Below are 24,555 nucleotides of genomic sequence, written 5' to 3'. Positions count from 1 at the left end.
ATAATACGGACTCCAGGTAGTGATGGGATTTATGGCTCCTCTTAGCTGGTTCATTAGGCTCTGCTCACTAAGAAGAGCCGGCTTTTCTAGCTCCTGAACAGCTCCCTATTAAATATATAATAGGGAGCTGCAGGCCAGTCCACCACCCCTCACCACTCCACTTGTATCAGGTTAAAGGGGGCATGGTGAGCTGGTTAGGGGCGGGTTAAGTGAGCCATCGGCTCACTGATGGGAGCCGGCTCCCAGCGTCCACGAACAAGAGCCGGCTCATGCGCGAATGACACATCTTGTATGTAACCTGAGGACTGGCTGTAATATAATATAATGTGCCTTTGGAGACAGAATTCTATATTATTTTGTACCTAAATGACTTTGGAAGCCCCAAACTTATTACATGTTAAAGGTTCTCTCCATGTGGGAGGTGACTAGAAGAAATAATCTGCAGCAGATTAGTGTTTCATATTTTTACCACAAGTCACTTTCTGCACAAGTTTTGCTTGGATGTTTTGAAATTTCCATCCACTTTAGGCTACGTGCACACGACCGTGCGCTCACCTGGGCCTGACCCTGGGTGTAGCACACGGCCGGGTACAGAAGAGGGGGCAGGTAAGCACACTCTGTCTCGCACCATGTGGCCAGGTCACGGTCCAATGAGACACCGTATGCTCACCGCACCACGATTTGGTGACATAGACCTCAATTGTGGCCACAATTTGGTTCATGTAGCCTTACATGTAGATGCTGCAGATTTTGCAGTTGTAATCCTGCTTCCAAATATCTGCAAAATATCGGTCCCAGGTGGACATAAATTTAGTACTCCCTGCTCAAAAAGAAGTACTGCCTTAACACAGATGGATGCACATACAACAAATGAGCACAACTGGACATCTAGAGTACTGCTACATGTCTTCTAAATGTTTAAGGAAATCTTAGGAGTCTTATACCACCGTGACTGTGGTAATCTTCTTTTATTTGTTATCCATGGCCTCCTCCCTTCTAAAATCAACTTTTAAAATTATGTTAATGAGCAAGAAGGCTTGCAGCTTCAGAGGCTGATAGTGTGCAGGAATACTTCCCTCTTCCGCTATTGCATCAGACAAAGGAGGGGGGGGGAGTGCCTGGGGGGCCGGTTTAACAACCTGTGCATATAGAGAATGGAGGGGCTCTGGTAACACCCCTTAGAGCCCTTCTGGCTCATTAGCATGATTTAAAAAAATTAAAGGATGGAAGGCCATTGATAACAAATATAAAATGGTTAACACAGTCTCGTTGCCTGGAGTTTTGAGTAAGTGCTCCTGGTTTATCATAATGGATTTCGATGGTAGAGGTGGTACAGAAATTAAAAAAAACTGTTGCTGCCCTGTCCTAATGCACCATTGACTTTAGACCATAATCTTTCAATAATAGAAGTTTACCTTCTCACCCCATCCAAACAGCTCTGTATTCAGTTCCAGGTTATTTTGGTGGTGATAGATTATTATTGATTTTCAATATAACTACCAGCAGCAGGTCCATTGGGTTTCAATGTGGACCAAAAAGCTCTGGATGTTCTGTGACCCCATAAGAAATAACTGGACAGAGCTAAGCACCTGTCTGCCCAATCCCACCTGGATGCTGTGGTGTTACCAGGTAGGTCAGGGGTCTCTGTTCTGGAGAGAAGTGCAGATCTCGCCTCCTGTAACAGGAAAATGCATCAAAGCATATAAATAGTTATTTACAGGTGATATTATTGTCTTGTTTTGTGTCCATGTATTGAATTGTTTTCTTGTTGTCTTCTCAGATATGTGAACACCCTCCTAAAACTGATCCCTCAGGCGCTCGGTTTGCAAGACCAGCTCCATCAAGCAGTTCAGAATGGGGATATCGAGACTTCCCACGGGATCTGCCGAATTGTGGTGGCTCTGGGAGAAAACCATTCTCGGTATGTGACGTGTGTCATACCCAGGGGGGTTGTATCACTGTTTAAAATTATACACAAGATAATGCATATCTCTTTGAACCATTGCCGCCTGAATACTGGGACCACCACCGTCTTAAGAATGGAGATTCAGTAGCCCAATAAAATGATGGTGTGGGTCCCAGGAGTGTGATCTCCACAATCGGACAACTTATTACTTGTCCTGTTGGTCCGTGATTAAATGGGTTTTCCCATGAACAAAAGTTAGGCCCTATCCACAGGATAGGGCCTAACTTGCTGATCAGTGGGGGTCTCAGTACTGAGACATTCGGCTATTTCTGTCAGCTCCATAGAAATGAATGGAGCAGAAAGGTCATGTGCGACCGTCTACTCCATTAGTCTGACGGAGCGACAAGGGATCCGACGGAGGTACGTGGGACCCCATTGGACCTCTAGTCTTTTTTGGACCCACACTGATCAGTAAGTTAGGTCCTATCCCGTGGGTGGGGCCTAACTTTTGTTCGTGGGAAAACCCCTTTAAGTTAAACTATGCATCAACAAACATACATTTCTTCAAATTGGAGAATACACTGAACAGAGTAGAAAACAAATGCAGAAATTAAAGCTGATTCCATGAGACACTATCAGGAATGGCCAATACCTGCGGATTACAGTTCAATCTGTGTTTCTTGTCTCTCAGGGCCCTTTTGGATCAGGTTGATCACTGGCAGAGCTTCCTAGCACTGGTGAATATGATCATGTTTTGCACTGGTATTCCTGGGCATTATCCAGTCAATGAAACCACCAGTTCCCTCACTCTGACCTTCTGGTACACGCTGCAGGTAGGACTTCTATGGGTGGATGCAGTTAAATGAGATTACAATTTGGGACCATGGGAACACATGTACTTAAACTGTCATTAGGATCTGCCAACTCTTCTGACCAGTCAATTCCACCTAAAATAACATTCTTTTTAACAGTGTCTTTTTATTGTAGGGTCCCTAAGGATAGGTAATAAATTTCTTTTAAAAGAAACCTACCATGTGATTTGATGCATTATGAAGAAAACATACTTTGAGACTGCTGTAGCTACACTGATGCAGGATCATATCTTTGTTAATCCCTTAGCTGAGTGGTTTTGCTGAACAAACAATTATAACATTCAGGACCTTGGGAAAGCTAGGACAGGCTGGCTGACACATTACACGGAGCTTAGAATTATAAATGCCGGTTAGTCAAGCATGACTAATCTACCTGAGCTGGATCACTAATACACAGCAGCTGGGGGAGGGTGCAGCAATTGATTATTGTCCGGCAGGGAGAAGAGTGATTGCAATCATCATCTCCTGCAGAGAAAAATTCACATGCTAGGAGAAGCGCTGAAGGAGCCATAGAAGCGACAGAGCTTCATTATCATAATGTTATATCTGTTATATCAGCAAAACCACTCAGCAAAGGGATTAACCGAGATATGATCCTGCATGAGTGTAGCTACAGCAGTCTCAAGGTGTGTTTGCTTCATAATGCATCAAATCAAATGATAGGTTTCCTTTAAACCAGAGACTACTCTTGTAAGCCAGAAAATTGTGCACATTTTGGCCAAAAAGACATATATTGTATTTTCTAAAATTAGTACAGGCAGAATTGAAGCAGAGTTGGGAAGCTTTTGCACACAGATTCTATTAATTTTTAATGAGAGTTTACAACCTCTGAATGCGAGCATATTCCGTTCTACAACTGCATGGGAACACAGAGGTTGGACAAGATCCCATAACCCTGCAGAACTGTCAATGCATTGGAAAAAGCAAGTGAAATCATAGTTTCAGGAAACCCTTTTGACTTGTTACAATGTGAAATTTGACTCACAATAGAAGTCAGTATGATTTTTGTCTTGCAAAATCCACGTTTTGAGCACCTTTTATCATTTCCTAGGATGATATCCTCTCGTTTGAGGCGGAGAAGCAGACTGTGTATTTGCAGGTTTATCGCCCTGTGTACTTCCAACTAGTTGACGTTTTGCTTCAGAAAGCGCAGTTTCCTGCCGATGCCGAGTATGCGTCCTGGTCTTCTGATGAAAAGGAGCAGTTCCGCATCTACAGGTACATATGTTGTTGCTTCGAGTTTCTCAGGCCATGAAACTGAACAAGATTACAGATTGTGGATGCAGTAACTCCAGGTAGTGTGTGTCGTCCTTCCACCAGCAGATTCTGAATCAGCATCTAATATGTCTTGCAGGGTGGACATATCTGACACTCTGATGTATGTATATGAGATGTTGGGAGCAGAGCTGCTCAGCAGCCTGTATGATAAACTGGGACGCCTCCTGACCTCATCGGAGCACCCCACATCGTGGCAGGTAACAGCTCTGCTTGTCATTGTTCCTAAATTCTTTTCTGCATTTGTGAAATGGTTGTTTTTCCCCATGGAAGTGCATGTGCAGTTTTATAGATAAAGAAGGATGCCCCTATTTGTCACATAAATTGCTTATTTTACACGTCTGGTGGAGCTGCTCGGTGATTCAGCCCTCTTGGCGGATGGTGCTTGTTACCTACAACAGGCACACTGGTAAGACTATACAATTCAGGTTGCTCTTCTTTCAGTGTTGCTGGGCTCCATCTCCTCTATTAAAAATGGCCTCCTGTGCCATTTACTTACAGCGGCGAGGACAATGATTCTACAACATTGGAAGAGCCCCCCACCTACTACCGTGGAGTGATTGCATGAGCTCCGATTCTTATGCAGAATGGAGGAGATGGCCTGGGCCCCTTGGGAAAAGTACCAGCTGACTCCTTTCCTTTCAGGATCTTTTTATCTAAGAACCTCTGGGTGGCATGATCATACCTGATAACTGAGCTTGAAAGATAATCTGGGAACTGCCCCCCCCTTATTTTTATCCCTACCCCTACACTTTCCCTATGATTGTTTTGTTCATTTGTCTTTCGTATGTTGTTCTACCAGCAGATCCCATTATAGTTTGCTAGAGCTATATCTGTTTTGTTTCCCCATACCCCTTGAGCGTTTATTACTTTGTCACACTTTTATGTGTATGTTGCCTTCCTTGAATAAACTTGGATTAAACATGACTTACCTTTTGTTCAGAGAAGGCAGGGCACCCTCTGTCTCTAACAGGTGCCATCCCTAAAATGTGACTACCTTTGTGGACAGCCGCTTATTTATCTAGAAAAAAATAAAACCAATTTACACTGACATTGTTGGCAAGGAAGTACTGAATAAAGCTGACTTGGTAGTTTCTATGTGATAAATGCTACCACTTCAGGGCTTGTATAATGATATTATAATGTAGCCTCAAGATATTGGGCCTGGGCTGCTTTCAGCTACTGCGGCACATCAGAACTGCTGACCGTGCAGGGAGGAATTCTGTATAATTGCCTTAGAGGGTTAGGATGTTTATGACTACACAACCACAGTATTGCATTTTGGCAGGGTACTCATTGTACACCAATGGATCCATAAAGGTTTGTAAAACAAGTGGCTTTTCAGAGCTGATCTGATTGCTAACAGTAAAACCCTTTGTTCCCTGCAGAATACAGAAGCTTTGCTTTTCGGTTTCCAGTCCATTGCAGAAACCGTTGATGTAAACTACTCGGATGTCGTCCCTGGACTTATTGGTCTCATACCACGGATCAACATCAATAACGTGCAGCTTGCAGACACCGTGATGTTCACCATTGGTAAGGAGGACAGTTATTAGGTGCTTGGTACATTAAAGCCTTGTTCCTATTTTGCAGGAGAAGCCTATGATAATACCTTTAATAACAGTTAATTGCATATACAAAAAATTGCCAGGATAAAACTCCCTTTAGTTTTGATTATGTTGAAATTATCATCTGTGAACTCTTCAGTAAATAACAGTGGGAAGTCCGTCATTAGAGTTGCTCTCTGGCTGCCATATTTGTGAAAACCACTTTAAGACCATGGTATCAGACATGTATGAATTCCCCTGTAGATCACTCAAGTAACTTCTGAGTCTTCAGAGATTTCTGTAACATCCTTGTTCAAGTTGATCTCTGAAAGGCAGAGCGTTTGTTTATGAAACCAGTTTCCCAGCAGCAAGATCTCTCGAGCAACTTGTACCTGTACAGGCAGTTCCCGGGGTTACATACAAGAAAGGGTCCATAGGTTGTTCTTAAGTTGAATTTGTATGGAAGTCAAAACTGTATATTTTATCATTGTGTAGATCCAGACAAAAAAAAATTTTTCACTCCAGTGACAATTGGAGTTTCTAAATTTTTTGCTGTAATTGGAGCAAGGATTATCAATAAAGCTTCATTACAGACACCTCACAGCTGATCATTGCAGTCTGGGACTATAGTAAAGCATCCAGAGAGCTTCACCAGATGTCACAGTGGGCAGAGGGGTCCGTCTTTAACTAGGGGTCGTCTGTAAGTCGAGTGTCCTTAAAGGGGACCTACCACCACGATTCTACCTATAAAGGTAGAACGGGTGGTAGGTGGATAAATGGGACGTAAGGATAGCCCTTTTTGGGCTAATCCTTACGTCCCGGCTATCCTTTTGTAAACTTTAATCAGTTGATATGTTAATTTAATTAAGCGGCTACTGGGGCGTGGAGTAGCCGGACATGAGGCTACTAGTCGCGGCTACTCCACGCCCCAGTAGCCTTGTTCCTCCGCCTACCATGTAATCTTCGGCGCGCAGCACCTCGTAGCTGCGCGCCCTCGTCCGAGCACCCGGCGTCTGCGCATGCGCAGTAGCGCCGGCCTCGGAGCTACGGCCGCGCACCCGTAGGCCTGCGTCCTGCGCATGCGCAGAACGCAGGATATTCGCACGAGGGCGCGCAGCTACGAGGAGCTGCGCGCCGAAGATTACCCGGTAGGCGGAGGAACAAGGCTACTGGGGCGTGGAGTAGCCGCGACTAGTAGCCTCATGTCCGGCTACTCCACGCCCCAGTAGCCGCTTAATTAAATTAACATATCAACTGATTAAAGTTTACAAAAGGATAGCCGGGACGTAAGGATTAGCCCAAAAGGGCTATCCTTACGTCCCATTCATCCACCTACCACCCGTTCTACCTTTATAGGTAGAATCGTGGTGGTAGGTCCCCTTTAAGTAGGGGACCGCATGTACTTGAACTTGCAGGATTTCCCGAACCAAATCTCAAATCGCTCACCTCAACTTCCCTTTACTGATTCAAGGTTCGGTCCGGCAAGTGCATGAATAGATTCTTGGACTGAACTAACCTGTGAGCAACCGGCTTAAAGATGCAGCGTTGTGACTAGTGACTGCGCTATTCCCATGCTACAGCAGCCAATAAAAAAACAGAACAGTTGTGTATGTTTGTGTTGACACTGTAGTGTTTTAAAGTAATAAAAAGAATATTTAAAATAATAAGAGTTGAATGTAATAATATTTTCAATGGCCATTTTGTTGACCTGTATCTTTTATAAATGACAATAAATGATGTTGTTCCTTATATCATTAGGAGCGCTTGCTGAATGGCTGGCAGACCACCCAGTGATGATCAGTAAAGTGCTGCCATTGGTCCTTCACGCCTTGGGAAATCCTGAGCTGTCAATATCCAGTGTTTCCACCCTGAAAAAAATTTGTCGAGAGTGCAAATACGACCTTCTTCCTTATGCTGCCAATATTGTTGCCGTATCCCAGGTATCATCATCACCTGCTTTGTATTCGTTGTTCAAGTTTAGAGGAGATCCCGTATTCTATATAACTGAAGTGTAAAGAAGGGTTTCATCATCATTTATTTTAAACCTTTCCTATCCTCACTCAGTTGTCTTTTACACTCTTTTTATTTACTGCATTGCAGCCTCTTTTGAGGCCGATTTGATCAGGCACCATCCATATATTTCGTTCTCCCTGTCCGTCCTATGATGCTTCTCTGCTGCGTTGGCAGCTCGAGACTAACATTTTTTGCCTGCTGGGAGGACAGTGTCATTATCCTTTTTATCTTCTCCTGTATGATAAAAGAGCATTGTAACTGTATGAATGGAGCCTAGTTAAACCGTAGCTGTGCCAGCACATACAGAGCCTTGGTGGTGTAGTCCATGCAGTTTTATCAGACAGGGAACTTTGTTATTCTCAGGGGCTCCCAGTGAGAACTCATGTCATTTTATTTATTTTTTTCCAGGATGTGCTACTGAAGCAGATCCACAAGGTAATGTTAATGTTCTGTCGCTGTGGTAGATAATCTCATGAGCTGCCCTCGGGGCTGGTAATTACCACTATGTGCTGTTGTCTTGCAGACCAGTCAGTGCATGTGGCTGATGCAGGCCCTCGGCTTCCTCCTATCAGCGCTGCAGGTAGAAGAAATTCTCAGCAACTTACACTCGCTCATCACTCCGTATATCCAGCAGCTCGAAAAATTAGCAGATGAGACAGTGAGTTGAGCTTGTACTATTTAAGGGATTTTTTTCCATTTTCTACGTTTTTCTTATTTTATGTTTTAATACTTCTTGTAGATTACAAGTGGCCGTATGTACGTCCACGGTTTTTTGAAATGCAAAATTCAGAATTAATGTGTGTAAAGAACTGCAGCATACAGAGATGCAGAGTCCAATTTAAAGGACATCTACTGCCACATTTAAGGGGGGTAGACTATCACTATATGCATTCTCGTTACCTTAGGGGTGATGGGGGAGTCCTCCTGCCACGTTCGGGCACGTCTTCTACACCGAAATAAAGACTTTATAAATTTATGAAAATGAGCCGCAGCTCATTTTCTAGCTAGCCAAGCGCCTCCTGACTCTGTTGGAAGATAACTTATGAACGCCCCCTCATTGATATTCCCCCACTTTAACGGCTGTCTGCTAATCTCCTCCTCTGGGCTGGTCGAAGTCACTTATGTTTGTCCCGCGCAGCCGTACTTCTCTCTGGCCGCCCGCGCAGCCGTACTTCTCTCTGGCCGCCCGCGCAAGGTAGTTTGAGCATGCATGAGATTAGCAAACAACTGGGTGACCTCACGCTCGCGGCTGGCGACGTGGGGGGAATATTAATGAGGGGGTGTGCATAAATTATCATCTGCCGGAGCCAGTAGGCACTCGGCTAGCGGAGAAGTAAGCGCCTCCGGCTCATTTGCATACAGTTTTAAAGTCTTTATTTCGGGGTAGCAGACATGCCGGAACGTGGCCGGAGCACTCCCCCATCACCCCTAAGGTAATGAGCATGCATTTGGTGACAGTCTACCACTCCTAAGTCTATTTGCATAGTTGCTCAGTAAAATCATCCTAATGACATGAATCTTGGTTCTTCTATGCAGCCGAATCCCTCCAATAAATTGGCAATCATCCACATTCTTGGGCTTCTCTCCAACTTGTTTGCGACTCTGGATATCAGCTGCCATGATGATGATCACGAGGCGGCTGAAGTGAAGAAGTTACCTGTGGTGCAGGGACCCAACCCAGTGAGTCTTATGTCCTAGCCTTCATATTGTATTCTATGTTGTCTATGTCTCATCTATGTTATGGGGACACAACTGATAATCTTAGATATGAGGGTATCCTGCATGTCCAGAATAGCATCCAAGTGAGTGTGACTTGAAATCCCTGTTGAACAACATCACATCATGTCATATGCTCCATGTCCATTATCTCCATCTCTCTGATGATCTAAGATAGGTTGACTTGAGGGGTCTGGGTTTATTGGCTATGATGCCCAGACCTTTAAAGGACATCTATCAGCAGATCAAGGATTGTAAACCAAACATTCATACATACTGGTGTGTGGCCCCTCTGACAGGATCCGCAGTTTTTTTAAGCTTCTTATGCCATTGTTTTTAAGAAAAAAAGGGCTTTAAAAATTATGCATATGAGCCTGGGGGACTCCAGGCCCCATTAACTCCTATTGAGCCCCTTAGGCTCAATTGCACAATTTTAAAAGCTTTTTTTTATGTAAAAACCAGGGCATAAAAAACTAAAAGAAGAGCAGATCCTGCCAGAGGAACACGCACCACTATGCCGGTGTGCTTGGTGTACAATCCCTGATCTGGTAATAGATGTCCTTTAACCCCTTCACGCTCCGTGGCGGATATATCCGCCACGGAGCGCAGTGACTTAGCGCTCAGTGGCGGATATATCCGCCACGGTGCTTATGCCGGCTCGGCTCTGAATCAGAGCCGAACCGGCATCGGGAAACACGGGGTGCCGGCTGTAACTAATAGCCGGCACCCCAGTGTAACACCCGCGATCGGAGTTGTCTCCGATCGCGGGTGCTTAACCCATTAAATGCCGCGGTCAGCGCGACCGCGGCATCTAACATGCATCTGGGGGGGTCTTTCCCCCACGATCGGGCCCCCCCGAACCGTTTTCGGGGGGCGACGATCGTTGCTATAGCAACTCTGGGGTCCGATCTGGACCCCAGAGTTACTTGCAAGAATTGCCGGTAAGATGGCGTCTGTGACGTCATCTTACTGGCACAGTGCCAGCCTATGCAAGTGTATAGGCTGACACTGCTAATACTCTGCAATACATGATTATTGCAGAATATTATCATGAAGAAGCAATCAGATGATTGCTTCTTCATGTCCCATGGTATAAAAGTGAAAAAGTTAAAAAAAAAAAAAGTTATTCAATAAAAAAATAAAGTCATAAATCACTAAAAATGCCCCAAACCCCCAAAACATATAAAGAGATATATAACTCAAAAAAAAGTCTAAATCATAACACAAACCCCACATATATAGTATCACCGCGTCCGTAACAACCCGTAGAATAAAAGTAAATTATTATTGAACCCCCACGATAAACGCCGTAAAAAAAAACTGTTATAAACCCTCCAAAAATTATGATTTTTACCTTTTCAATCCCACAAAAAATGCTATAAAATGCGATCAAAAAACCATATGTACTCAGACATGATACTGGTGCAAAGTACAACATGTCCTGCAAAAAACAAGCCATCAACCAGCTCCGTAGCCAAAAAAGTAACAATGTTATGCCACTTGGAAGACGGCAATACATAAATGATAGATTTTTCCCCACATTAGGGTTTTGTTTGACAAATTTAGTAAAACGTAAGAAAATATATTCGTGTCTGGTCCCCGTAATCGTATCGACCCATAGAATAAAGATAACAGGATTATTAGTCTATACGGTGAACATCAAAAAAAAAAAAAAAAAAGTAAAAAATCCAGTACAGAATTGATGCTTTTCTACTCCTGCCCTTAAAAAAAGTTCCTAAATTTTCAACAATAGGTGATACTAACCCCAAAATGGTAACAATGGAAAAAGCATCTCGTCCCGCAAAAAAAAATGCCGTCACATGGCCCCAATAACGAAAAAGCGAAAATTTTATAGCCTTCAAAAGGGGCCAATGAGGAAACTAAAATCCTGGCAGCTGCAGCGCCCTCCTTCCCTTCTGCACCTCGCTGTGCCCCCATAACACAAGTCACAGCCACATGTGGGGGGTCTTTGTACTCAGGAGAAATTGCAGAACAAATTGTATGGTGGGTTTTCTCTTTTTATATTTTGGAAATGTGTAAATTTTAGGGCTAAATGAACGTATAAGGGAACAATATGACCATTCTAAATTTCACCTCCATTTTGATTCAATTACTATGAAGATCTCAAGGGGTTAACAATCTTCCTAAAAGCTGTTTCTGATAGTTTGAGGGGTGCAGATTTGAAAATGGGTTGGTTATATAGGGGGTTTTGATGCTAAATATGTAAAATTTCATTCAAAACTGTATTTATCCCCAAAATAGTCAATTCTGAAAATCCGGAAAAGCGATATTCTATTTGCAAGCCGCGTGACGTCAAAATAAATTATCCAGACATTTCAGAAATTATGAAAATGTAAAGTAGACAAATGGGAAATGTTATTCAGCAACTTATTTAGGTGGTAAATCCATCTGCCTGAAAACGCAATGATTTAGAATTTCGAAAATGGTAAATTTTTCAAAAAATTTATCATATTTTCTTTTTTTTTGTAAATAAACGCAAAACTTATCAGCCAAAATTTACCACTAAAATGAAGTACAACATGTGGGGAAAAAACAATCTCAGAATCGTTTTGATAAGTAACAGTGTTCAATAGTTATAACCATATAAAGCGAAGCATGTCAGAATCCAAAAAATCGGGCTGAGCCTTAAGCTACAAAATGGCTGCGTCCTTAAGGGGTTAAATGCAGCCATCATAGTTACATAAATAGTTGCATAAGCATGGTTACATTCAGCATGTCTCCCGGTTTCATTGTGTTATCCTTTGTCTGCAGGTTGTCCTGGTTCTGCAGCAGGTGTTCCAGCTGATAAGGAAGATTCTCAGCACCTGGTTGAATGACGCTCAGGTTGTGGAGGTGAGAAGATTGTTTGACCCCTGGAGTGACATGGACATGTCCCATTAGATTAGAGCAGTGATGCACACGCTGGACCACCACTCTGCTTCACTTTTAATGGGACTTTTGGAAAGCAGATCCGAGGCATAAAAGTGAATGTGGTGTTGGAATAGTGTTTCCCTTTATAATCTGCTTTTCTTCATATTGTTTGCTTGGAAGAATGTAAGAGAAATCGAACTGGTTAATATTGATCTGGAATGGTAACACTCCCATGTTGTTACATGACTCCTTTTTTCCTGAATATTGGTGTCTTTTTTTTTTTTTTTTTCTTATTTTTTGCAGCAGACTAGAATTAGTAATTTCCCTTTACCTATCTCTGGGTTTCATGTAGGTCCAATACTTACACCTTCTTCTCATGTTTTCAGGCTGTATGCACCATATTTGAGAAATCGGTAAAGACCCTGTTGGATGACTTTGCCCCAATAGTACCTCAATTATGTGAGATGCTGGGCCAGATGTATAGTACAATTCCTCAAGCCTCTGCCATTGACCTTACACGCCAGGTAAGTGGTTTATCCATGGTAGGAATTAGTAGAGACTGTGGGGGACATTTACTTTTGTCTGCATTGGCTTTGTTACCGACCTGCTCTCGGAAAGAAGATACACATTTAATATTGTGGAGCTGTGCAGATTCATTTCTGGCGCCGAAACCATTTTCTGTCCCTGGGACCAAAATTTTCCCGAGCACCAGAAATGTGTCCAACAGTCGGAGAACAGGCAACGGTGCAATAGCAGTGTTTTGTGTCCCTGCTAGATCAGATTTCTTTTGTTCTACTTTCCGCCAGTTTACAGCGCCCAAAATTGGCTACGACACATATAAATTGTGTCTGAGTTTCCACTCCGACAAAGCCACGCCCCTTTTCGGAGAAGAGCCGGAGCAGGTGGAAAGTCATTTTTTCTGGCGCCGCCAGCTGATAAATAGGTCGGAGAGCAGAAGATGCGGTGAGAGCGCCTCAAAACTGGCGAAAACGCCATAGTAAATGCCCCCCTGTGTCTTTCTATCAACTGGAACCCCCACTGTCCTTACAAGGAGGTGGTATCCATTGCAGACAAAAGATATTCTGTTGACTTGTATGTACTCAATATATATAGTGTATATCCAATATTATGACGAGCAGCTGGGGAATTTACATTGTCTTGTGTTTGGTTTGTTCCATTTCAGATGGTTCACATATTCGCCAATGAGCCGGCGCACTTCCCTCCCATCAGAGCACTTTTCCTCTTGGTCACGTCACTCACTCTGTCGCTGTTTCAGCAAGGTTAGTCACCCTGGGATGGACACCCTCCATGCTGTAACTACAGTCCCTACGTTTCTAGCTAAGGATTTCCTAAATGGAGATGTACATGTCCGTGCAACATCTGGGCCTTTATGGTTCCCTAGTCAGATGGAAGGTTCTTGGAAATAGGTAGACCAGATCACACCCACCTCCCCCAGGAATATACTGTAGGCGAAGGATAATGTGAAAATATTAGTAAACTAAAGACAAAATTGAGTTAAGCCAAGGGCAAACATGGATTCAATTGAAATTGCAAGTCCCTTTGTTGGGGACTTTACTTATATTTGTAGTCGGTCTCCGTGATCTCTTGCTCCCAATTCACGTGCCGGTGTTATGCGCCGCCGTCTCTCTGTGCCGTGCCCCTGTTTGCTTACAGAGGCATAGAAGCTGCGCTAAGTTCAGCTTCCGGCTGGCCAATCCCACCTATCCCTATCCCCATCATGTGGAGGCATGGACTGGCGGGACACCCGAAGCAACAGAGGGGGCGAATACAGCTTGCCTCCAGGATTTTGAAAACTATCGGACAACCCCTTTTAAGCATCAGTTTTTCAGGCCTGGGACTATTAGTCAGCAAATGAGGAATTTTTATAAAGAAAATAGCAAAGTTTTCTGTTTAGTTATGCTTAAAATCAGTCACTACAGAATTGTGAGCAGCAGTCTGGTTACCTGTTAGTGTATAAGCCTCAACATATTTTAATGTAATGGAAATGATAAAGATCTGGCCGTGCTGTCGGGCATGCTGCATCAATCCGAAGTCACTGTAGATGTAGAAATTTAAAGTTTGGCAGATAAAAGTGAGGTATGAAAAAAGACATATAAAACATACCTAGCACCTCCTACCATAAAACCATTGTTAAATAAGGAAATATATAGCTGTTAGGCTGCATTCACACAAACGTAGCTAGGCGGACATGCGTCCGGTGCCATGGAGAGGAGGAGGGTTATCTTCATAGAGATGCACGGCGCAGTAACACAGAGAAAGATAGGACATGTCCTATCTTTCCCTGTGTACGGAGCGGTACATTGCCGCACCTGTGCTGCACCCGTACCACTCCATGCGCCCAGTGCCGGCCTATGGGGGACATATATACGTCTGCAAGCTCGCTCCCGTATACACGTTCTCCAATGGTCGTGTAAATGCAGCCTTATACTGTAAGCTCTTGTATTCTGCTAGTGGTCTGTGATCAGTGCATGCCGCATGAATGAGCTCCGGTATGATGCTCTGGGGGTTGCCACCCACTGTCCAATTGCTAAGCAATGGCTTAAACATTCGCAGGTATTGCCTAGACAACAGTGGTTACTGATGAATTCTCTGGGGGAGGAATCTAAAAAGATTGGTATTATTTATGGTGTTTCAGGGGAATTAAAATCGTGAGGTGCTCAATAGTGTTACCTTATGGTGCAGCCTTTAGGGTAATAACTTCTACTTCTCACTGAGTTCTCAAGTTATGAATAAAATCAATTCTTATTTCACCATATAAATCAACACATTTTTTAATGGTAAATGTGGTAGTAACCCTAAAGTCCAGCAGGTGGCACTACAGGCGATGAGAGATGAGAAAGTGTTTCCATCCTGGAGATTGCATTGCAGCGGCTGCACCCATCTACCAGCCTATGCATAATGTATAGAGGAGATCTGTGGTTTTCCCGAATACACCATAAGAGGGTGGAGGGAATGCAAACTTGCATTGATCTGTTCTGGGAAACCCTGAAATTTGCTGAATTGATGCTCCAGCCTCCAGTGTATCTATTAGAATAGCATTCACTTGCTGCAACTTATTTGTAGTTCAGTCGTTGCCTTTCTGTCCTTAGTAGACCCTGTGCTCCGGTCCATTTTCCAGTGTCCGTGGATTCTATATTTTTGGTATCCATTCTCATAGACTGTCATGATGAGCTGAGTGTCCGAGCTGTGAAAGCTGATCCTGCTCCTGCATGAGTTAATGGCTCGCACAGTCCTCTCCTACGGTCGTCTGAGTGGCGCTTATCCGCTAAGGACAGTTTGGCGGCAAACAATGGTCCATGGGACTGTTGTGTGGGACGTGAGGACCTGCACATGTTTTGTAGGCTTCATTGTGTTTTGTTCCTTACACATACAGACAGTGGGAGATGAAACCAATCAGATGGAACACGTGGCCTACATATTATGTGATTCTATAGGACCCATGTATAGCATTGCTGCATGTAGCTCTGCCATCTGCTACAATCACATATAGCTGCTTTCTCGTGTAAATAAAGCAGAAACATTGTAATGTAATGTATTCTGAAATCATATTGAAGATCTTTGCTTGCTTTTAGTGAATGAGGACATTCATTAACTATGAAGGCTGAACATGTGTCCTGACCCACTGCCCCTGATGTCTTCATCTATTATAGAAGGCAATCTGTGTCCCCTTCATCTCTCCAAAATCCAATCATCTGTGTAAGCGGTAATCTGTCAGGACAGTTGTTCAACCTCTGGATAAACAGTTGTCGATTCCATTCAGTGATGGCAAGTAGAGATATTTAACATGGTCTATTATAAAGCTGTCATACTATTGAGCATGACATTTCCATTCAATGACTAGGGATAACTATGTGGAGCGTTATCTATATAATCCCTCGTATATGCAGACCTCTAGGGAGAGGCGTCCCCACACTCTATGCGTATAAGACTCATAGGAAGTTCTGCACATACAAGATCTTACAATGAAGAAGGAGCAGCTGTTACCTTTGAGTTGGCCCGGGTTGTAGTTCATGTTCTTTTCTTGCTCGTCACTGTTCTGCTTCTACGTTCCTGTTTTGCATTGCATGCAGTCACCTCAGTCTGGATCATAAAATCCTAAGGTCCTAGACCTAGTCTCATGTGAAAAAGCTTAAATGATTTTATAATGGAAAGTTCAGCTACATAATAATAGACTCACTACTTGCAAGATCTCTGCTTGTTGGCATTGGGTGGGATCATGGGGATTTAATGGCTATTTACATTTGAAGGTCTGAATATTGGCCCCGGTCTGGATCAGAGCTGCTGTGAAATGATGTAGACAATCCTCTGATCTCTCTCGGTTCCTTACAGCACATACCAGTGTGTTGTAACAAGCCCATCCGCAGGTCTATACCGTGTACAATATAACCTATAATAGCTAATACTAGCCACATATAACTAGTCTGAACACTCATTAACCTGATTGCTGAAATGCGGTCACTCGTTGTTAGGTAATGTCCCTGGAGAGATGTGTAAGCAGACTTTTGTGTATGCTGTTAGTAGCAGCAGGACTTTGATATATGGATTTATGTTCTAGGATTGTAACTTCTACAAGTGTCCTCACTGTAGAAAGCAACCAGAAGTCTATACTCCTCCCTCAGACCTAGAATACAAACAAATCCATATTCCACAGGCCCGCTGCTACAACATTTTTTTTATCCCCTAAATGCTTTAATACACTGCCTGCAAGGTCCTGACAATGATGAGGATACAAAAAATTATAAGTTGCCGTTTTCCCCCCATAATACGGTTTTATTTACAGAAGACTGGAGAAAAGCTTTAAAGATTGTGTAAGATGAGTATTAACGTGAGACACAGGCGCTACGGAGCTCTGAAGATGATCCCATTGCTAGCTGTGGTATAGCAGAGTGACCTGTAGGGGGCAGCGCTCCACGGCCACTGGTCCACGTCCTCCTTCCGCATTCCATCACTGATGTCTTGAGTGTGCGGGATGGTCAGGGTCTGAGGCATCTTTCTTTTTAATTTGTTCGTTCTATTTTTTGGGTTTTCCAAGTCATAATTTTGTTTCTTTGACAAGTTGTTCATGTCTTTTTATCCTCCCCCTCCTCACATCCCTCCCTGTGAACTTCTTTCTGTATCACATGACTTATATGAGATTAAGTTGCTGTTTGTATAATTTTCTCTTAAGTTACATCTTTATTATATTTTTAGGACCCAGGGACCATCCTGATATTGTTGATTCATTTATGCAACTCCTGGCACAGGTGTGTTTTGGGTTTATTTCATTCACTTTTCTTTCTCTCTCTCTTCCTCTTTATTTAATTCAATTTGGCTTTCTGTTCTCTTCCCTTCCTCCCCCCTATGATTTCTTTATGTTCTGTAGCCTTTCTCCATCAAGTTTTGCTCCAGTTCTTTCTTTGAGACGCCCTCAGAGAAAGCAAAAATAAATCCGTATCCCACAGCTCATGCGGCCCATAAATGTATAGAGACCTGGGGCTATGGGCAGCAAGGAATTAGGTCATTGCTCTTAGGCCGGGGACCCCCCCCCATGAGTCATACGCCAGGGTCACTGAGATTCAGGATTCTCTTCCTCTGTGTCATTGTATCTGGTAGACACCAGGGAGTGAGGACGGTGCCAGCTGGATGGGGACTTATCCAGCTCTCCCAGGGTCCTGAGTAACAAACTTAGGGATTTTCTCTTGAATCAACAGGTATAAAATAATGAGACTTGTTTACAGCACGGGAAAGCCATGTGATTCCTTTATGTATCCGTTCTCCTGCCAGAGATGTTACAGATACATATAGATACTTGGCAGGATATGGAAGCAGAGGGACAATCGCATGAGACGGACGTCCCCCTTGTGCTGCTGTTCTGTAATTGTTCTCATACTTGGGTCATGTCCACTGAACTCGCTTTCTTTACCTTAAATGTAGAGAGATGCATCTACTTATTTTTGCATTCTCTATGTTTTGGATATTAAAAGTTCCTGACTGAATCCCATTTCACCAGCACCACCATGATACCACGGAAGATGACCTTCTACAATTAGTGTTGTTTGACAATGCTTTATGAAGTCTGATGTATTTTACTATTAGGTAGAAATGTGTTACAGCAAAGCTGTTTATGTTATTACTTAAAGGGTCTGTTAATTGCCAAAAACCATTTTACAGTTTTATAGAGAAATTATCTACATAAAAAGTTAAGCCACTTTGTAAATGCATAAAATTATACTCCAGAGCTGCACTCACTATTATTCTGCTGGTGTAGTCACTGTGTACATACATGACATTACTTATCCTGTACTGATCCTGATTTACATTCTGTATTATACCCCAGAGCTGCACTCACTATTCTGCTGCTGGTGCAGTCACTGTGTACATACATGACATTACTTATCCTGTACTGATCCTGAGTTACATCCTGTATTATACCCCAGAGCTGCACTCACTATTATTCTGCTGGTGTAGTCACTGTGTACATACATGACATTACTTATCCTGTACTGATCCTGAGTTACATCCTGTATTATACCCCAGAGCTGCACTCACTATTATTCTGCTGGTGTAGTCACTGTGTACATACATGACATTACTTATCCTGTACTGATCCTGAGTTACATCCTGTATTATACTCCAGAGCTGCACTCACTATTCTGCTGCTGGTGCAGTCACAGTGTACATACATGACATTACTTATCCTGTACTGATCCTGAGTTACATCCTGTATTATACTCCAGAGCTGTACTCACTATTCTGCTGCTGGTGCAGTCACAGTGTACATACATGACATTACTTATCCTGTACTGATCCTGAGTTACATCCTGTATTATACTCCAGAGCTGTACTCACTATTCTGCTGCTGGTGCAGTCACTGTGTACATACATGACATTACTTATCCTGTACTGATCCTGAGTTACATCCTGTATTATACCCCAGAGCTGCCCTCACTATTCTGCTGCTGGTGCAGTCACTGTGTACATACATGACATTACTTATCCTGTACTGATCCTGAGTTACATCGTGTATTATACCCCAGAGCTGCACTCACTATTCTGCTGCTAGTGCAGTCACTGTGTATATACATGACATTACTAATCCTGAGTTACATCCTGTATTATACCCCAGAGCTGCAATCACTATTCTGCTGCTAGTGCAGTCACTGTGTATATACATGACATTACTCATCCTGTACTGATCCTGAGTTACATCCTGTATTATACTCCAAAGCTGCACTCACTATTCTGCTGCTGGTGCAGTCACTGTGCACATACATGACATTACTTATCCTGTACTGATCCTGAGTTACATCCTGTATTATACCCCAGAGCTGCACTCACTATTCTGCTGCTGGTGCAGTCACTGTGTACATACATGACATTACTTATCCTGTACTGATCCTGAGTTACATCCTGTATTATACCCCAGTGCTGCACTCACTATTCTGCTGCTGGTGCAGTCACTGTGTACATACATGACATTACTTATCCTGTACTGATCCTGATTTACATTCTGTATTATACCCCAGAGCTGCACTCACTATTCTGCTGCTGGTGCAGTCACTGTGTACATACATGACATTACTTATCCTGTACTGATCCTGAGTTACATCCTGTATTATACTCCAAAGCTGCACTCACTATTCTGCTGCTGGTGCAGTCACTGTGCACATACATGACATTACTTATCCTGTACTGATCCTGAGTTACATCCTGTATTATACCCCAGAGCTGCACTCACTATTCTGCTGCTGGTGCAGTCACTGTGTACATACATGACATTACTTATCCTGTACTGATCCTGAGTTACATCCTGTATTATACCCCAGAGCTGCCCTCACTATTCTGCTGCTGGTGCAGTCACTGTGTACATACATGACATTACTTATCCTGTACTGATCCTGAGTTACATCCTGTATTATACTCCAGAGCTGCACTCACTATTCTGCTGCTGGTGCAGTCACTGTGTACATACGTGACATTACTTATCCTGTACTGATCCTGAGTTACATCCTGTATTATACACCAGAGCTGCACTCACTATTCTGCTGCTGGTGCAGTCACTGTAATGACAGATGACTGTACAGTCCTGGTGTAAACGTGCAATGTATGTATATCTTCTCTGCACATTTGGAGTATAATGTGGATGGTAGCTTAGTACACATTCCCATAGTAGCTGAGCTGTTTATGTAGAATAGTTATTATATTGTAGACTGTATAATGGTCATGAGGGTAACATATTCTTTAAATATTATTGTTGTTGTGTTGGTTGTAGTGACCTCTTATAATCATTTCATATTGGTGCTGCCCTGTACATGTACTGAGGTCCTGACTACCTGCACTCTGCTATATACAATATTCACATCCCTGGCGGCTACATGCTGATGTACACATCCCAGTATCATAGACCCTTCACCTACACACAGGAGGGGGATCAGAGTGTAAAAAGTCCTGGGCCATAAAATAATGAAAGTCCTCGGCAGTATGGATCTGAGGCTCCTGTGTGTAGGCGCCGGCTGAAGGACCATCTCAAAGGCAGTTCACACCTATCAGGTTTTCTACATACTGTACTTGTCACTGATTCTGAAGAAAGTTGACCCAAGTCTGGCTTCAGGTATCCACGGCTCGTGGCCCCAGGTAAGTGCCTGAAGGTGGACTCATGTGACTGCACGAAACCAGGCCCTCATCTATCCATCTCTTGCATTTTGCAGGCCCTGAAGCGCAAACCATGTCTGTTCATGTCAGCTGAGCTGGATGTTAAGGCCGTATTTCAATGTGGTAAGACGACATGTCTGATTGTGTCCTGTCTCCTGTGTCCTGTCTCCTGCAGGGTGGCCCCTGTTACTTATGGATGGGCGAGATGTGTGTCATTCTCGCCCCCTGCTGTATTGGGCTGTGTTCACACAATCCCCAGTCTATATAAGTAAGGCATAGAACAAAAGCCTAATAAGACTGAAGGTAAACTGAAGCCCTTCTGTTTCCCATCAGTCCTCCGGCAGTGAAGGCTTTTACACCCCCCAGTAGCCCTGCAGAGACACCCCTTGCACATCCGCAATAATTGTGAATTAGCATAGAATTAGCATATTATAAAAGATAGATTTTAACCAGCTTAATAAATCTCCCTGCCTGGATCGTGCTTCACTAAGTAGATTCCAGATGGTAGATTCCCTCCCAGCTATTCTCCTTATGATTGTTTCTTTCTTCCTTCCAGGAGTCCTCTCTCTGAAGTTCCCCGAGCCGACCACAGTCAAATCCGCCTGCCAGTTCTTTGTGAGTATATTACATAAAAAGATGGAGAATATGTATTTCTTCCCCATCATGGAGTAAAAGAGGGTTGCTGGAATTACAGTATAGATGGACTATCCTTGCAGTGCTAAATATTTATCAGTGGCTGTGCCTGGTATTACAGCTCATTCTTCATAACTTAAAGGGAACCTGTCAGGGTGATTTGTGCCACAAAATGACCAGCAGTTCCATATTGACCTGTGGTTTAGTGTCCCGATTCTCCCTGTATGAGTTCCATCAAAAGTAGTACGTGCACCGTGGGTACAGCCGGGGTCATGTGTAGCGTTTTGTCTGGAAAAGTCTGGCTGCTACATCATGAATATATTGTAGAGGAGAGAGTTTAGTGAGTGGAAGATGATTAGTAGGGAGTTACAAGAGTCTAGTGGGGAGTGAATCAGAGCAAAAATTAGCATTTTAGAAGTTTCAATTGTCAGAAATGGGCGGATTGTGGAGATGTTTCTGAGATGCATCCGGCAAGAGCGAGCAAGAGATTGAATATATGGTGCAAGGAGAGGTCAGAGTCCAGCACAACCCCAGGACATCGGCCTGCGGCCCTGGGGTTATAGTGATCCCACAGACCGAGATGGAGAGGTCAGGTTTGGGCTTGTTGGTAGATGGTGGAAAGAGAAGGAGTTCAGTCTAAGGCTACATTCACACTGCCGTTGCCTGCCCGTACCGTACCTTAGCGGGCAACGGCAGTGTATGGGGAGAGGAGGAGGAGGTGTATTAGGGCAAAAGATAGGACAGGTCCTATCTTTTTCCGGGTATGGAGCGGTACGGTGCCGTGCGCCCATTGACGTCTATGGAGGATGTATATCGGCCGTATATACGTCCTCCATACATTAGGGTGAATGTAGCCTTAGAAATATTAAGTTTCAAAAAGAGAAGAGGACACGATGTTAGAGACTGCAGAGAGACTTTCAGGAGTCTGTGCCTGTAAGTACACTTATGTCTATCCACAGGGTAGGGGGAAAGTGTCTGGTCACTGTTGCCCTCAACTCTCACGAGCAATGACCTGCAGGCGGCGCTAGTTCTCTGTCAGAGTGGGTTGTTGGGGCACTTGCTTGACCAGAACCATGTTCAGTAATATGGACTGCAATAAATGGGCATCCCAGAAGTCTCATAGCAGTGAATAAAGCTCTCTTCCAGCATGTGCACCATTCATATGGCCCTAGTGGTTGGGCCACTCAGCAATCAGTCACTTATTCCAGTGCATGTGGCACAACCCTTCTAAATTTCAAATCCACTTAAAGTGATGACAATTTGGTTTATTGGCTTGTGTATCCTTGTATTCTAGATGGAGTTCTTGCCTAGATGTGGAGAACTGGCTCCGGTGGGGCAGGTGCTGCATGATGACGGGAAGCTGCTGCTGCAGGCTGCATTGGAGGTCAGGCTCAGTACAGTAACATACGGCTCTATACAAAGTGTCCATTTTTGTTTGTCCATTTTGTACATGAAATGTTCTGCTTTTTCATAATGTTGAGGTTTCAGTTCCTTGTCAAGATCTCTGCTGTGTGTCAGCAAGTGGAAGCACATGGTATCAGGAACTGAACACAGAAGGACGCTGTGGGAGAAGCCCCAGGTCACAACAGTTTTTTTGCAGTGTTTCCATTGCCTGACAACAAGGAGAGATCCTGAAAAAAGGATGAATTAGAAGAACAAACTATATTGTAATGTTTTGATTTTTTGTTAATTCAACCTAAAACCTGTATATCTGTCTATAGGGCATTGGAGGGCAAGCCTCTCGCAATCTCATGGACTCCTTTGCGGATATCCTCTTCTCTCTCAATAAGAACTGCTTCTCCTACTTGGTTCTCTGGTTAAAAGAATTGATGCAGCAAGATGGCTTCCCGTCCCCCCGTGTGACGCAGGAGCAGAAGGATAACTTCAGTCAGCACATATTAAGGTAGGCTAGCTAATTAAAGGGCATTGCCCCTCAGCTGCAGTTGCCTGACCCCACCACCACAGATAGAAAAGAGCTGTTGTTCTGACTCCATTATCTGTGGTTGGTCTACAACTGGTCACTGGGGGGACCTGATTACCTGACCCCTACAAATCCGATAATGTTTTGGTAAACCTTGGGATCTCCGAAATTTGTCCCCCCCCCCCGATCAAACATTGATTGATCGTATGTCTTAAGAGCCAAACAATGTCATGGCTTTCGACTATTGCTTTTATTATTCGGTGCTTACCCGTAACATGTCTTATAGGGAGCGAGTGAACAAGCGGCGAATACGGGACATGGTGAAGGAGTTCACGTTGCTTTGCCGCGGCTTACATGGGACAGAGTACACTGCCGACTACTGACCGACAGCTCGGAGATGGCTGAATGCCCACCCACCCGCCCGTGATCTCATACAGAGGTGAATGACTGTCCTCTATGTGAGTGTAAACCGTATGGATTGTGTATCACCATTTCCCCATCTGGTGCATATGAAGAGTGGAGGATGGGTGGACTCCGAGCATTCAGGACCCGTTGGCTGGGTGCTCATCACTATTGGAGCTTCCAGGCTTTGCTCCCCGGCCTTGTGAGACACAGACAAGTGTAATTGTTGCCATCTGAAGCTAAAGGCAAGGATTTGGGGAGGGGGGAAAGGGGGTTTAAGTACAGACTTTGGTGGCTGCTTGTAGGATATGTACAGAGATGACTCAAGCACGAGCTGAGCCACGTCTGCTGCTTCCACTCTGACTGTAATTACTGTTACCAAGCATGTCTGCAGATACTACTACATATACCAGACTGTCACAATGTCTCACTGATCTGCTCACCCATAAGATATGGAACAGGGGGCAATGGTTTTACATGTCCTCTCCGTGTCTGAACCCAGGGATTACCATTAAACTATGTCTCATTATACAAAGTGCAATAGCATGCCAGCCTAACCACTATTATACCAGCCTCTTGTACCCGCTACACCCAGCCCCCGGTGTAGATAACCTGCGCTCCGTTATTTATTATCTTCCTACTTACAACATAAGATGTAGCAGAAAAAGAAAGAAATTGTACAGTAATGATTCCATGGAAGGGAACCAGAGGCCAAATTTGGTTGCTCTAATAAATTAGGCTTTATTT

The 24,555-nt window shown here is 43.7% G+C and overlaps 1 protein-coding gene across 4 annotated transcripts in view; it reads left to right on the top strand.

Annotated features, from left to right (window-relative positions):
* The window catches only part of IPO13 (importin 13), a 43,341-nt gene extending 19,106 nt beyond the window's left edge, over positions 1 to 24,235 (top strand). For 3 of the 4 annotated variants that reach the window (XM_072128245.1, XM_072128244.1, XM_072128243.1), the window contains exons 4-21: positions 1,781 to 1,921; positions 2,598 to 2,739; positions 3,830 to 3,996; positions 4,133 to 4,253; positions 5,442 to 5,589; positions 7,359 to 7,540; positions 8,022 to 8,048; positions 8,137 to 8,271; positions 9,150 to 9,293; positions 12,102 to 12,182; positions 12,587 to 12,724; positions 13,384 to 13,480; positions 17,412 to 17,464; positions 20,909 to 20,975; positions 21,409 to 21,467; positions 22,780 to 22,869; positions 23,207 to 23,388; positions 23,693 to 24,235. In XM_072128245.1, coding sequence (XP_071984346.1) covers positions 1,781 to 1,921; positions 2,598 to 2,739; positions 3,830 to 3,996; positions 4,133 to 4,253; positions 5,442 to 5,589; positions 7,359 to 7,540; positions 8,022 to 8,048; positions 8,137 to 8,271; positions 9,150 to 9,293; positions 12,102 to 12,182; positions 12,587 to 12,724; positions 13,384 to 13,480; positions 17,412 to 17,464; positions 20,909 to 20,975; positions 21,409 to 21,467; positions 22,780 to 22,869; positions 23,207 to 23,388; positions 23,693 to 23,789 — 2,071 coding nt within the window. In that variant the 3' untranslated portion in view covers positions 23,790 to 24,235. Of the gene's footprint in view, positions 1 to 1,780; positions 1,922 to 2,597; positions 2,740 to 3,829; positions 3,997 to 4,132; positions 4,254 to 5,441; positions 5,590 to 7,358; positions 7,541 to 8,021; positions 8,049 to 8,136; positions 8,272 to 9,149; positions 9,294 to 12,101; positions 12,183 to 12,586; positions 12,725 to 13,383; positions 13,481 to 17,411; positions 17,465 to 20,908; positions 20,976 to 21,408; positions 21,468 to 22,779; positions 22,870 to 23,206; positions 23,389 to 23,692 lie in introns of those variants that run through there. The other variant, XR_011850379.1, reaches the window with a different exon arrangement.
* Positions 24,236 to 24,555: the final 320 nt, after the last annotated feature.

Source organism: Engystomops pustulosus, chromosome 10 (genome assembly GCF_040894005.1).
Source record: "Engystomops pustulosus chromosome 10, aEngPut4.maternal, whole genome shotgun sequence".
NCBI classification, from domain to species: Eukaryota; Metazoa; Chordata; class Amphibia; order Anura; family Leptodactylidae; genus Engystomops; species Engystomops pustulosus.
The sequence above is the reverse complement of the archived record's forward strand: the minus strand, read 5'-3'. Positions and strand labels throughout refer to the sequence as shown.